At 40.9% G+C, this 15,041-nt stretch overlaps 1 protein-coding gene across 7 annotated transcripts in view; it reads right to left on the bottom strand.

The window, feature by feature from the left end:
• Positions 1–13,450, bottom strand: part of cables1 (Cdk5 and Abl enzyme substrate 1) — a 29,879-nt gene extending 16,429 nt beyond the window's left edge. For 6 of the 7 annotated variants that reach the window (XR_003296033.2, XR_003296031.2, XR_003296034.2 and 3 more), the window contains exons 1-7: positions 12,775–13,450; positions 7,166–7,237; positions 6,921–7,013; positions 5,671–5,748; positions 2,656–2,761; positions 1,430–1,586; positions 1,177–1,280 (exon numbers count right to left, since the gene is read on the bottom strand). Coding sequence is in view for 2 of the 7 variants with exons in the window: in XM_026312941.2 (XP_026168726.1) it covers positions 1,177–1,280; positions 1,430–1,586; positions 2,656–2,761; positions 5,671–5,748; positions 6,921–7,013; positions 7,166–7,237; positions 12,775–13,307 (1,143 nt within the window). In the remaining 5 variants the exon portion in view is untranslated. The remainder of the gene's footprint in view (positions 1–1,176; positions 1,281–1,429; positions 1,587–2,655; positions 2,762–5,670; positions 5,749–6,920; positions 7,014–7,165; positions 7,238–12,774) is intronic. The other variant, XM_026312942.2, reaches the window with a different exon arrangement.
• Positions 13,451–15,041: the final 1,591 nt, after the last annotated feature.

The following is a 15,041-nucleotide window of genomic DNA, read 5'->3' as shown; positions in this document are numbered from 1 at the left end:
ATATAAGAATGGTCTTCTATAATATATGCATGTATGGTGTGGATACAGGGCGTGAGCTATAACACCATGAGGGAGAATGAATGCTTTAGGATGCCTGTAGCCCTGAGAACGGAAGCGTAAAAAAGGAAAATGCTCACAAAGGACATGAGAGAGAAACCCTTTTCAGGTATTAGCAAATCTCAAACTCCCTTATGTCACCACATGAGAACAATTTATTATTCTATTCTTTTAGCTTTAGAATAATAATTCACAAATGTACAAGATTAAAAATGTCTTAAATCAGATTTTGCTTTATTCTTAACAATATTTTAGCTTAAAAAAAACAACTAATGTTTGTTAGAGAGTCATGTCTTCTAAGCAGCCTGTGTTCGACACCAGGAATTGTTTCCATTCCTGTAGTAAACACAATAGCCATTGTTAGAAATGCTGGATTTTGTAATAGGAGGAAGAGTGTTATATAAAAAAAAAAAAAAAAGGATAGCCTGGCCTTAACTGAAAATTTAAGGTATGTCAGTCCTTGCAGTCCTTGTTGTGTATTCTGCCAGTCTCTGTAACAAAAACAGAGTCCAGGAAAGAATGAGGTGGGAGTCTAGTTAGTTTTTTTTATTTTTCCAACCACAATAAAACATCCGCTCTTTTCCGGAAAAGTGTGAGAGTGATTAGTGCTGAGACATAAACACTACACTAGCTGTTGTGCTGGCAAAATGTTTAACAGCTACTGCCCACTACATGGGGATAAAGTATGTGTATTCATTCAGGCCCCAGAAGGTTGAAGGGAGTCCAGGCCAGCAACCTCGCTGATTAAAACAGCCTGAAATCTCCTCCTGGCTCCCTCTCAAAAACAGCTGATAAAATTTAGGAGGATTTATTAGAAAGAAACTGTTGAGCCAGACAAATCTTTCTGATGGGCTATTGTTCTTCGTTGTGGTGGGAAAACTGAGCACAAAACATCTATAATGATAAAAATAACCATTCAAAAAAAAAAAAAAAATTTAATGGTGACATATTGCACAAGATTTAAGCAAAATGTGAAAACAGAAATGGATCTACTTCAGTGAATGTTGTTCTGCATGAAAACAACCTTTCCATGTTGCTCTCAGAAGGACAAGCCTGCAGTTGCTGCTGTTGTTACTGGCAGCAGTGGTGGTGCTAGACACAGCTAGAGTGCTTTCTCACCATGTAGGAGGGGAAGATGAGGACTCTCTTGTGTTTTCCACAAGGCCACTGTGGGTCATCCAGCAGATTGGGGTCGTACTCGCGAAAGTCCCCAAAATCATTCCCTGTCACGAACACAAGCAAAACTTAACAGTGACCTGTACTATTTCTGTTCTAGTAAAAACACAATGGATGATGGGCAAAAAGAACTGAGGGAGAGGAACATGTGATATTAATAATGAATAACTTCAGTAATTATTTGCAGTTAACTAACCTGTATCTAGGCTGCTCTGGTTGCTGTTGGCTCGACCCAAACTGAGGCTGCGGTGGCTGGCGTTACGGGATTGAGAGAAAGACGAGGTGGAGTCGATGGTGTTTCTTCGACCACCCAGCACGTTAGTGGGATACAGGAACTGGGTGTAGGACACAGTCTGCAGACATAGGCATATACAATAATCTCTGTTGCACTGAAGCCTAAAACCTTTTCCTCATGTATTACACCTGTTCAATCTCTTAGGTTAACAGATCACATTTTGACACAGCAGAAAAAGCACAGGTGGTATCAATAACATTAACAATGGCTCAGTTTCATTAAGTGTCCCAGTATGCCATACCAGCAGGGGTTGTTTTGGGCCAGAGCCCACCGTAGCTGAGCTCCACCTCCTGACATCTAAATGGCACCCTGCCGGAGCTCAGTTACATCACCTTGAGCATCAGAGTTGGCAACTTTTTCCTTGAAACATATGTTTTTAAGATATCAACACTGACAAAAACTTCACTTTATTAAATAGCTGTGTCAGCAACAGCACCCATACACGTCTCCACACTGAAACAATTTACACATGTGGTGCAGCAACAGTAACTCCATTAATTATTTAAATCATCTGCTGTAACATTGCAGTGTTTCTGTGGCCTTATTATGTTGCTTCATAGCAAACAGGTCAGCTGCTGCACATGTATTCACAGTTTGTACAATGAAACAAAGCAGCTGTGTTCAGGATCAAAGCTGTCACCACAATTTTATTTGCAGCGAAACCCCAAATATTTCCTCTGGAGATGCATTTTTTCTGGCTTGTTGAGTGGTTTATTACAGGGAGTATTCACTGTTTTGACTTAAATGTAATGGACGCATGGAATTGATCTAAACAATGAAGTGAATAAAGCATAAGCACAACAGACAGTTGGCGTTAGTAATGAAAACACAATTTACTATACTTACTATATTTTAGACAGGAAGGATTTTCATTGTCTCGTGAACCAGAAATTCAATGCTATAAAAATAAAAAAAACCCTCTGGGGGCTTCAGAGCGTTTCATAAAGATGAACTTTAGGGGAAGATTAGGACCCATGTTGACACTAATTATTGTTGGAGCAAACACCATTGATCAAGAGACCAATTAGAACATTACACATTTAAATTTGTGTTTTTCTATTTTTTGTTTCAGTAAATATGTTTTCTAAAGCCTGATAAAGTTCCACACATTTCTGCTGATACCTCACCTTTCCATCTGCTCCTAACTCCACTCCCTCCAGCCCGATCACCATCTCCTTGGCGCTGACACCTCCTGAGGGGTGCCGCTGACGCCCTCCTTCCAGCTTTACATCCCTGATGACGAGCACAAAACCTTTAGAGCTTCCATGATACAAACAAGTCTGCACCTTGTCTAATTCCCACCCCTTCTTGCTGAGGCCTGTTCTAGCTCACCTCTACCTCACAGATATAGGCCTTGTATTGATCTGTGCTGGCCTAGTTTCAGTAATTGCCTCGTCTTTGGGTGCATCTCAGGGCAATCAGAAATAAAGCACACCCTTGGGAGGAAGGATGGAGAAGAGTATTTTTTTACTCTAGCTGGCAAGTCTCTTCAAACTCAGCTAATACTTCACCAATGCCTGAAATGCCATAGTGCTGTGGGAGATATGCAGTAGGTCAGATGGTTTGCTGAAGCACAACACAGGCAACTAGAGAGTAAAAGTGTGTCAGTGGAGCAAACAGTGAAGTATCCTTGGCTGAACACATTTTATATGGGCCAAAAATTTCTAGATTTAATATCCACTGCTGAGAACTTACAGCAGACGGCATTAATCACATGCAAAATTAAACTGTCTTGCAATAAAATCATATTCAATTGGCATTTCATTGTTTGGATATGAGGATAAAACCAGAAATACCACTGATCGCAGTAAAATCTCAAAAGTAAACTTGGGTTACTGCTATGGTTGATTACTGTAATATTAACTTCAGCCTTATTTTACCTCAACATTTTCTTTGTAGTGATTTACAGAATCTATTCTCTGTTATCTTCACTAGCTCTTTGTTTCTCTCTAAAATGGTTCCCAGATAAATGCAAGAAATGACACAGTGGTCTGTCACACGACTCTCCCAGTGTTTTGGTGACATGTAGGGCTAATCTGTTATAATGAAAACAGTCTTATCTGGCAGACAGGCATGTCAGGACACCACATTGACAAATGTATGATAGAGACAGAGATCCCCAGGCAGCAGATGTATTAAAGAACAGTGGAGATTAAATAATAAGGAGGAAACATAAGAAATGGAAACTCTGAAGGTAAAAATCAGTTCTATGAAGCAATCCCAGAAAAGAAAAAGTTGTGCTTCAGTCTGGTGAGAATAAGGAGAAACAAAGAAAAAGCTGACATTGCTTAGTGTCATGCACGAATGGCATCACTGGCTATATACATCTCTGTGTTAGTTGTGTTATAGAGCATGTGTAAACTGCTCATCATGTCCTACCAAATGCTTCTAAATCTAGCATCAGGAGAACAGAGACTAAATATTAACACTCCTATAAGAATCTTGACTCCTGCTGGCTACAGTAGCACCACATACTTTACAGCTCACACAAACAGTTGGCTTGACTGGCTTGTAATAATATTCTCCCTCAGTCTTGCCTAAGCCTCACCCATTACACTAAACTAATAAGCATCACCAAGTTAAACTTTATTAATCCCTGTTAGGAATTTTGTCCTTTGAATTTGGCCCCTGGGATAAAAAGTTAGATGGATCAAATGCGGCTACAGCTCAATGCCAGGAACATTAGCCAATATGCATAGCTTTTAGGAACAGACAAAGTGAAGTATGTGGAGGAAACCTGTGCCAGTACAGGCAGAACATGCACACAGCAAAGCTGAAGCTGATCCTAAAGGACATCTAGCTCTCACATCAGTACACTAAATAAGACGGCACAGTCAGCAAACAGTTAAAATAGCTTAGCATAAGACTGGGAAAAGGTTTTTACTTTGAGCTTTGGAGGTGATGTTAGGCTGATTTCTTAAGACAGATTCAGGCTCCTCCTCCTTGTTTTTAGTGCTTATGCTAAGCTACCAATCTCCTGGTTGTAGATTAATATTTAACAGACATTTAGAAGTGATCTTCACATCGGGCTTATGGCAAGAAAGCAAATAAACAGCAAACACTATTATAGTTAGGTATACTAGTATTCCATTATGCTGTGGAATATTTTTGTTTATAGGGCAGTAGTTACAGAGACAGAGACACAGAAGAAACAAGGGGAAAGAAAAAGATTACATGCAATCAGTAGTTTGGGCTCATGCGTCTAAATAAATGTTGCAGTTACAACACTGGAGCCAGACAAAGTCTAACTGTCAACTGTCAATTAGCAGCAATGAGCAGTCAAATGTGCATATTGGAAAGCCCTGGGAGTTTATTAACCCTCGACTCTGCAGCATTTGGCAGGTTTAGGAAATTCCGCAAATGGATTGAGCCTTTTATGCTTTTCACCAAGCCCTAGTATGGTGCTTTTATTTCTGTGCATTGTACTCGCTGGTGTTTGTCTGTCCCTTTTCTCTTTCACTTCCTCCTAAAACACAATGTTTTATGTGACCGGGGGCTCTGCCAGGGCTATCCCCATGCAAGCATGCAGGTGGGTTCTCATTACACAGAGTTTTGTGCTGCTTTGAATAGGGCAACAAGCATTACTTATAAGCCAGGATGTTTTCTGTTCTACTACCAAAAAAAAACTGTGACCTCTAAACTCAGGTAAAGAATAAACACAAAGGTTAATAAACTACCATGACTGTTTACACACAACAGAGTTGCCAGTTTACCAGAGCACTGTGGTTGATTAGACCAGTGAACAACACATTAAATTTAAGGGCTATAGTTTCTAAATCTACAAAGAGCAAGAACGCCAGGAAAGGTGAGTCTTAAATGTTACACAGCAAAGCCAGCAGCAGACAAAATGAGTTGACTTACAGCCACCAGAACCATCATGGAAAAAGCAATACGAGCAACAAGCATTAGGCTGCCATGAAGTCTAGGTACAGTATATACAAAATAAAGCATTAAAACTCAATTTCAGCCCAGTGTTTGTTTATTCAATTTTAAGGTAAAAATGCATCCACCAAAACCAACCCTTGGCCAAGTATGCACAAGCCAAGGGAAGACATCCACAGAAACAGAAAGATGAGAAAAAGGAAAAGAGGGAGCAAAGGCTGGAGGAAGTTACAAAATTTGGCATGCTGTAGGATACATACCCTGCTTGGCTACAATCTCGATAGGGCAGGACAGAAAATACACTATAGAAGGATCTTCTGCCACTGATTAGGACTATCCTATAAAAACAAAAATGGTAAACAAGCTAATCAATATCTATCTGTCAAGACCCACAGATTAAAGATGGAGAAAAGTGTGCAGTTAAAACTTAGAAGGAAGAGAACGCACTGAAACTTTAATATGAGCCTGTGTTGTTTTTGCAGTATTGGAGCACATGAAGTCAGTGGTTTGGGACCAACAATGATGCATTTTTTTTCTATGAGATTTTTTTAACATTTGCTATTTTTAAACTACAATGCCTTGTGTAAACAGGCAGCCAGTATCTGATCAGAAGTGTTTCCAAATGACCAGATGTCAACAGCACGGAGGGCAGAATGTCTTTGACTTTACGTAACACTGAGGCAACTGCAAACTAACTTCATTTAATAGATGAAACTCACAAACACATGATAAATCTCACTGCTCGGCCAAAGTCAACACCAGGACTTAAACAGCACATGGTTTATGAAATGCCAATTGTTTCAGCATTAGTTAATCAACAAACAGTTTTTAAACTGAGTGGAAAATCCAGCTCACAATTATTCCACATCTACATATGAGGAAAAACAACTTCACCTATGCCATCATGTGACTTCAATTAACAGGCGGCACTTATGAGGACAGCACACTGTGCTCACATTTTATAAACAAAAGCTACAAGTCAGCCAAATGCTAACTCCATTACACTGCAGATACAAAGAATGTGACCATGATAATGTTGAAAATCAGCAGAGCAGTTTTACTCAGAATCACTCTACTGTTCTCTTGGCCTACATTTAAACAACCATGCTGCCTTTGTTTTGTTTTTTTCTGCACACCTAGTAAAACAACAACATAAATGCTGTCTGTGCTTAAGGATTCATGTGCTGTATACATGCTTGTGCAATCTGTGACACAAGTGATATGTGACTTAGCCCTGAACAGTAAAGTAGAGTGATTTAATAGTGCAATTCCAAAACATCAATAGTGATCAAATAAAGATAAAAACAAAATACATTACAATAGATATGATTTTCACTTACATGTCATTTATAATTCAGAACAACATGCTGTGTATTGGCTAGGCCTGCTTGCCTGTGATGTGGCTTGTAATGTGAGAAACACCTGAAGTGCAGTTCATTGACTGAGGCAGCCTACCATTACCTAATGAGGACTGTAATTGACTAAGAGATGGCATTGTTTGCCTCCATACCTGCCATTGCGCATATCATGTTGCCTCATGTTCTTTATGAAGTGCACCTTCTTGAAGCTCTTCAGTCGAGGTGAACCTGATAGGGTTCGGCATCTAAAATGTAAAATTAGCACACACCATCAATAAAGAGAAAAACTGAGAAAACGTGCCAGTTAAAGGCATTAGACTGAGCTGAACGTCTCACTTCAAACACACAGAATGTGGTAGCAATAGCATCTGCATGATACTTCAGTGCAGTTTACTACCTGCGTAGAGGAGCATTTTCCTCTATGTCCTCTAGTGTTTCAAGCGATGAGCGCTGAGAGATGAGTCTCCGTCTGGGAAGACAGACAAAAGGGAAGGAGGAAGTCAGGAGGTATGAAGAGATTATCATGCCAAAACCAACTGTCATTCTGTTAAGCACGTCTTAGAAGAACCAACTCCAGCAAACATTAATAACCACTGAGATTATTTTTTTAACATAAAAGACACACATTATAGACACATGGTATGGCAAAACAAAGATTTAATGGCACACTAAAAAGTTTATTCCACACCTGTACCTAAAACATTTTCCACTCTGACTGAGGACAGTCTAACTTTTAAAATAAACCAAAGTCTCCAAAATCTTCATTTACCTACTTTGTGTAAAGCAGTGTGATAAAAACTGAGTCAATTCACTGTGTGTCTCAGTTTGAGGGTTAAAAAAAACAACAACCCCCCCCCCCCCAAAAAAAACCAACTGAAATCTATATGGCAAGTACTCATTTGAGTGATTGACAATTTAGGACTGGGTACTTTAGTATTTTTTGTCTTAGACCAAGAAATGTCTGATCAGTTACTCAAGCATAACAAATCTGACCACGCATCCAACCCCAAACTGAGACACCTTTCAGTAGTCAGTGTTAGGAACACATTTCAATCGATTCTCAAGTGGTTTGATACCCAGCCCTAGTAAAAACCACTACGTGTGTCTGGTCAGTGCCGACCTCACAAAACAACCTAACAAAAGTCAAACTTGTATTAAGTGATCACCTGATTGTGTTGATTCATTCATTCATAAGTCTTGGACGGTCAAATTATTACCACCATAAGTCACCACCACTGTGTTCCTGTGTGGTCGAAGATCACTCTACAAAATTTGATTAGATCAGAGAATTTTCCAGGAACAGAGCTGCTAAGAGGATAATGAGCTGGCTCTGCAAGCACTTTGTGTAACAAATTTTGTCACAGATGGCCTTTATTTCACACTCGAGTTGCACGACTCAACACGCTAATTCTGCTGGACCACTTTTATATGATTGGCTGCCAGTTTAAGAAACAAACCCACATGTAATAGATAAGTATGCCTGAGCTGTTCCAAAATTAGGCTGTAACTGCATGTTTAGCACCACAAAAAACAACATAATCCAACTTCTTACTCAGCTTTACAAAATACAAATAGTGGAAATTAACACATTAGTGGTCAAATAACAAAAATCTGACACATCTGCCCAGAGGATCTATCTGTCATCCAGAGGTGAATAAATTATAGTAGTCTTACTATGCCAGGCCAAGAAAGTGCACAAACTAATGTTCACACCACACTGGATAACCTCTTGGACTAATTATTGCCAGACATCAAAATAGGTTGCCTCACTGGAGACTATGCCACTTTAAGACAAGCTGATGACAGTTGACCTGACCCATCCTTTCTTCACTGAGCCTCTCAGCCAAAGGGGGAAGACGGCAGAGCATAAAGCACCATAGCTGGTTAATAACTGACCATGAGCATAAGGACAGATTAACAAATGATGACTCTAGCCTTGAGGATCTCCCAGGATTTAAACCAACACAATCTGAGTGAACTCTGTATATAGGAGGAGATCGGGTGAGATAAGTGTTTACATATGGAGCCAGACTGCTGAAGCAGACAAAACACAAAAAGCCATTACACTGGCTAACTCTCTATTATGACCATAATGATCAGAAACTGGAGGGAAGAAAGGGCATCAATAGTCAAAATCTTAGTTCATATGATTACAACAGTGGACAGCTGACATCAACACCATCTCTGCAAGTTGAAAGAGTCATAATAAAGGAGCCTGACCTCTGCTCAAAGGTCAGTTGAGTCATGTGATTTATGGATAGTCTCGCATCACCCTCCTTCAGTGACAAGCCTGAGGTGGATTGGCTGGTTAAGGGTCTGTGACTGCTGGCAGTCCAGGAAGACAAAGCTTCTAGTTGTCTCTGATAGTGCATGACCTCATTCCTATGACTTCATAACAAACTACACCATTGAGCCCTGCTTCAGTATTTTGATGTTCAGAGGTATGTTTAAGTCTGCAAACACTGTTATACTGTATCCCCAATCTGTACTAAAGAAGAAATAACCCGTTATTATAATAATGTCTCCCCCACATTACATTTTGTCATTCTTCCAGGCCAAATCACAGTGAATTGTTACTTTTCTTCAACAGTCATTCACCACTTGGCTGAAGGGTATGTTTCCAGTTCACGAGGACACAACTTAAATGTGCTTGAGAGGAGTTTGACTCAACCACTGAAGATGAACAGCAGGAGCAGGACATGGTTTTAATGGAAAATATGTTTTCCTTGCCAGCACAAATCCTGAAAACATCAACATGAGCCAAGTCAGTCAGTCACTTCAGACATAAATGCTACACACTAGGGTTAGAACTGTCCAGTTCAATACTGTTTGACATTAACAAGGCTTGGCCAGAAGCTTCAAAGCAGCCTCAGTATAAATCAGTGGCAAAGGAGCAACAACAATCAGTGTCTTTGAAACAACTGGTGCTATTATGGCCTCAAGTGATTCTGTTTAAGCATGTTTTATAAATGAAACTCATACAGCATTAAGCTATTTTTACTGCACCGACTTGGAACTGAAAAGGTTTCAAAAAGCTACTGATAATTCTGCCCGGTGGTGCCATGTGATGAAGGTCTACTGTAAAACTCCAGATTAAAGAGTTTCACACATACGCCTCATTGGCAGCTTGCCACATGACTTAGGCTTCCATAAATAAAAGTAATGTTCTAGGACCTCCAAATACAGCTCGAGCAAATGGAAATGTCATTATTTTGAATTAATAAAAAAAAAAAAGTAGTTCAGCCTCTCTGTTTCACAAACACGAGTGCAAATGGGATGTATCATATCGTTAAAATAAATCCACAAAAAGGAAGTTAAGGAAACAAATACAATACAGTTGTAATAAAACTGAAGACAAACACTCAAATACACACACACAGTACTGCTGTGTACGGCAGTAACACATGGTGCTGCTTATTCGGGGTGAGAAACTGTTCGAGTCATAAGGAGGATATTTAACTCCAGGGCACAGATTGAAGCTGCAGAGGTAGAACACATGCTGAACCTTGTCACTGTCTTTTTCTCACAGTGGGGTTTTTCACTCAGATCCTATGGGCTTTTCTCAGCATTTGTTGACAGCTCAGAGATTGAGAGACTCTGTGAAGGAAAATGAAGCATTCTTATATAATCCTGTGATTATGCCAACCATGACCTCAGCGAACAACAATCAACCTCATAACCAGAAGTATGTGACCAAATCACACAAAGACTCCACAAGACTGTTAGAATGGTTTGTGCTGCTTGTTTTCCAGCCACAGCTTTTGCTGCCTCATGCTAAAAAAATCTTCTCAAGATGCTGTAAAGTACATGATTCTGCACTGTCCAATGGAGACGGGAACCTACTGTACCCAAGAGAGAACATGAGAAGACCTGGCCTGTCTATAGTTTGGTGGGGGGGAGGATGAAATGAAAATAGCTCCACACCTTGGCCAGATGTTAATAGGTATGATATATTTAAAGCTCAGCTCTTGGCATGCTGATTCATAAGAGATAAAGTCAGAGGAGTGGAAGGAATATATGAAGTCATCTGTAATTGTAATGCAGTTGATTCTGATTAGGATGTGGTCTAAAGCAGTTTTGGCCTGAGAAAGTGTATTCTGGCAGTGCATCAGAGACTCAGTGAATTCCTGAATGGGAGCAAGACTGAAGCCGAAAAAAGTCTGAGGGGAAAGTGCGTCTCTGATGCCCCTAGGAGAGGAAGTGAAGGACAGAAAACACAGAGCCGAGAATGAGACTACTTCTCAGAAAATCAGGGCATCCTGCCTCCCCCAACCAGGGACCTCTGGACACGTTTCCACCAGCTGCCCTCAGAAAACAAACCAGCCACTGTGCAGTGCCCTCGCCTGTCTGCGTGCTGAAGGGATATGGCTGTGCTCAATCAACAGGTTGCTTACTCCTCAAAATTAGAATTCATTTTCTGTGGACATCCTCCAAACACATTACAGAAACAGTGTACATTAAGGGTCTAACAGCTTTATACTGTGTATCCGATTTTCCGATTTCCATATTTCTCTCCACTTTAAGCATTTCTCATCCATGTTTGGACAAATGTTGAAAGCTCCAGCACAACTACAGGTCATCAGGAAAAACATAACATTTAAAGACCTACGATACCTGGGGGAAATGACATCTGCTGCAGAGGATCGTGATCAAAAACTAAATGGTCTTTGTGGTGAGACTTTTATCAACTTAACTTAACTTTACTGTGTCGACTTGCTTGTTTTATTCACTTGCTGTCCTATGTGAAAGTCAGTAAACTGTAAATTGTCTCTCAGAAAATACAAACTACATTTTAAAATGATCAATGATTTCTTGAGTGTTACATAACTTCTTGAACATACCTCTTCCCCGGTCAAAAAGTAGAGATTAAGACTTTTGAAAGCTGTTAGTTCAGCCATGCAATTTCCATGAGGTCAGGAAGGGGAACTAGATGCTTACTGAGTCTTTCACCATGAAGCAGAGCTTCCTGAGAAGTCTGGCAGTCACCAGAGGGAGGAAAGGATTTTGGGTAAGAGAGAGGCTTTAGGTAGAAAGCAGAGCAGAGGGGATTTGACAGCAGGTTCTGACAGTGAGTGAACCATGAGACGACTGTTACCGACAGCTCTCCGATCCTCGTGCCTCCAATGGAAAGACAAATTAGAAAAAGAGGACAATTAAAAACAGCAGTCCACTGTTGTACATGTATTTGAACAAGGGTGTAGAGTTACAGGGTGTTTACATCAGAGGGCAGAAAGAGACAGCAGGTGTGTGCCAGATTTTGGAATGACAGTCACTTAAAATAATTTGATTTGGTCTTGTAAATTTCACATAGTCCTTGAGAACATGTAGGCAAGAAGGCGAGAGGGAAAACAAAGAACAAAACTAATGAGGTGTTCCTGTGTTTCCTCTCCAGGGAAACTAGATTGCAGCTCTACAGCTGCTGGACCTGTGTTCATACTGTATTTGTACTATGTCATCAAGTTACAACCATCTGCATGTAGTAATATACAAACAGCTGAACTTTCTCCTCCTGCTGTGTATTGTTGTGTCCGGACAGACTGAGCTTGGAGCCAAACAGACCCTGACTGTAAGGAAACTGTTCCTGGAGTTCATTCATTCACAGCCCAAATAAAGTTGTAATAAAACAAAAGTCAAACACTCAACAACTGGAAGGTCTGAATGAAAGATGCTTCTTATATTTTACACCTCAAAAACTCCTGATCTCAGCCAATGTAACAGGAGAAACTAGTGTGGCTTGTTATTTGAACTAAAAATGAATATGCAACACATTTTGAAAACACATGTGACCTCTCCAAACGGATTCAATGCCTCTATACAACATCTAATGTAAAAACGTGCCTTAGGTTGTTGTGTGTTTGTTATGATCAAACCAATGGAGACTTTATTGGTATAATTGTGCAGAATCCTGCAGACAAACTCGACCATTCACCAGCACAGGTACTGCACTAAGGTGCTCAGTGTTTACATGCGCACCGCACAGTTTGTAAAACAGCTGCTCGCAGTTACCTTGATCTCTGCAGCTCAATGGCAGAGTTGGCTATCTGTCCGCCCTCCAGGCTGTACTGGGAGGACTGTCTGGAGTAGGAGGCAGGAAGGATTCCCTGAGTGTATGTCTGCAGCCTCCCTCTCGCCGAGGCTGGGACCGCGGAGAAAGGCGAGCTCAACGTCGAAGGCAAGAAAGCGTCGCCCTCCGTGTCTGTGGCCGCCGGGGAAGCTGCGGGACCCGTCCCAAAACTCGCCCGACTGCTGGCGAGGAGAGCCTGTGTGGCCGTGGTCGCGGCTGCAGCCGCAGCAGCCCCGTACACCGTGCGCTCCGGAGAAACAAGGCTCTGTCTAGTCCTGGCTTCAAGCGAGTTATCCTCTTCGTTTTGCTTGTCTGCATCGTCCTGCACGGGTCGTCCATCTAAAGAAATGTTGCTGAGAAAAGAAAGCGCCGCTTGTCTCCTCCTCGGGTCTATGCGTTTCCGCGTATGCTCGATACCGGGGTGCTTTATCTGTAGGCTGGCCGTGGATGTGTTGCTGCTCGTGGCAGCCGCCATGCTGCACTTCCACTGGTCCGAGTTCCCGCAGCAGCGATCTTACCTGGCCGACATGAAAACTGTGTTAATCGTGCTTGTGTTGGTGAACCGTAGTGGCCTGGCTTTTTAAGTACATGCGTTTAACTGGGTGAAAACAGGGAGGTCACGTGTGCGCAGTATTGTGGCAGCACAGGGAAAATGTGGACCAATGGGCTGTCAGGAATACATGTGTTGTTTTTTTAGCCTTTTCTGACTGCTGAAGCCTCACGCTTCTCCTCTCTGACACTGCATGCCAACATTACATAAACCAGTCACTGTAGCTCCAAGACTGAGCTGATCTGCACCAACATTAGTCTGGAATCAACATTTTCGTTCTTTGGGATCGATTTGCATGAAACAGTCGAAACGACAAATGTTTCACACGGTGGCATGAAAAGTTTGAGCGCACCTTTCCGTGTTAGAAATCCCACTCTGGCATTGCTACTTGCTGCTGTCTCAACCCGCAGACTCTGCACTTGTATGCGCAGCGATCAGTGGTTCAGTGACAGAATCGGGCCTTGCTCTGTTTGGAGAAAATACATCATTTTATGAACAATGTACAAGTCAGCATCTCTACGGCAATTGCGCCATCTGTCTGCACGGCGGCGTGCGCGCTGCGTAGACTGTGCTGTTTGGGCCTTAACCCATTTAAATGTGCCATCTAGTGGTTTTTGGGCAACAGTAACTATGCAGATTACATACATTTCACAAATATATATGTGAAATATATATGTGTGTGTGTGTGTGTGTGTGTGTAAATTCATAATTTAATAAATATATCAATAATATATTTGGATAGTGAGCTCAGGTGAGACATGAGCTGAGGATGATCTGGCCACCTGAGGATGTGGACATATCAGACGGTGTGTGGGCCTTTTCCTTAATACAATACAGTTCACAGGCTGGATGTTGACACAAAAGCACAAGGCAAGCCACACAAATAACACATAGACTCACATCTTAGTTGATGTTACGTCAGTCGAGCAAAATCTTCACAAACCAACTTGGGTTTTGAGTCTTGTGTCAGTTCCTGTTTTCTCTGGTTGATTGTACAGCCTGGCTCACTTATTCCACTGCAATAATGAAAAAAAAAAAAAAAACATTTTATGAAGTTGCTCTTCTCACTACCTTAAATTTACTGTCAAACCAACCAAAATTAATCTGTAGCTACCACTAGAAGTCACGAGAGTGCATGTGTGCACAACTGTATCTAACCACTAATTTGCACACTTTCTCTAACACCTAACCAGTTTTTAAGCCCTGGTGGCAATTCCAGGTGAAGTGCGCCCAATTCTTTAAAAGCTACAAATATTCAAGTTTTTTCAGCAGAAATGTTGGTCATAGAAATTGTCTTATTTAAATGATATTTTACAAGTAAAAATAGGACTGTTTATTTCCACTGATATTCTATTGATTCCACAGAAGCTGGAGATAGGTTAGTAGATAATAAAGAATAATAGTAAAGTCTGAGCTGACTAAATTACCTGGTGTTCATATTTATAAACCTGCAGAGTGAAGGTTTTTAACAGCTGTAGCAGCTCATAATAAATATAATAATCAGTCTATCAAAATCTAATTTTAACCATCTTTGATCATACACTGTATGTGGGTAAAGAAAGTGAAAATATCCCTATGTATGATAGATGTAAAACATAAATGTTGCAGACCATTACTCCCTTCTTCATTTACAAAATACACTAAACTTTAAATTAGTCT

The sequence above is a fragment of the Mastacembelus armatus genome, chromosome 17 (genome assembly GCF_900324485.2).
Source record: "Mastacembelus armatus chromosome 17, fMasArm1.2, whole genome shotgun sequence".
Classification (NCBI taxonomy): domain Eukaryota; kingdom Metazoa; phylum Chordata; class Actinopteri; order Synbranchiformes; family Mastacembelidae; genus Mastacembelus; species Mastacembelus armatus.
Note: the sequence above shows the minus strand (reverse complement) of the source record. Positions and strands in the feature narration are given on the sequence as shown.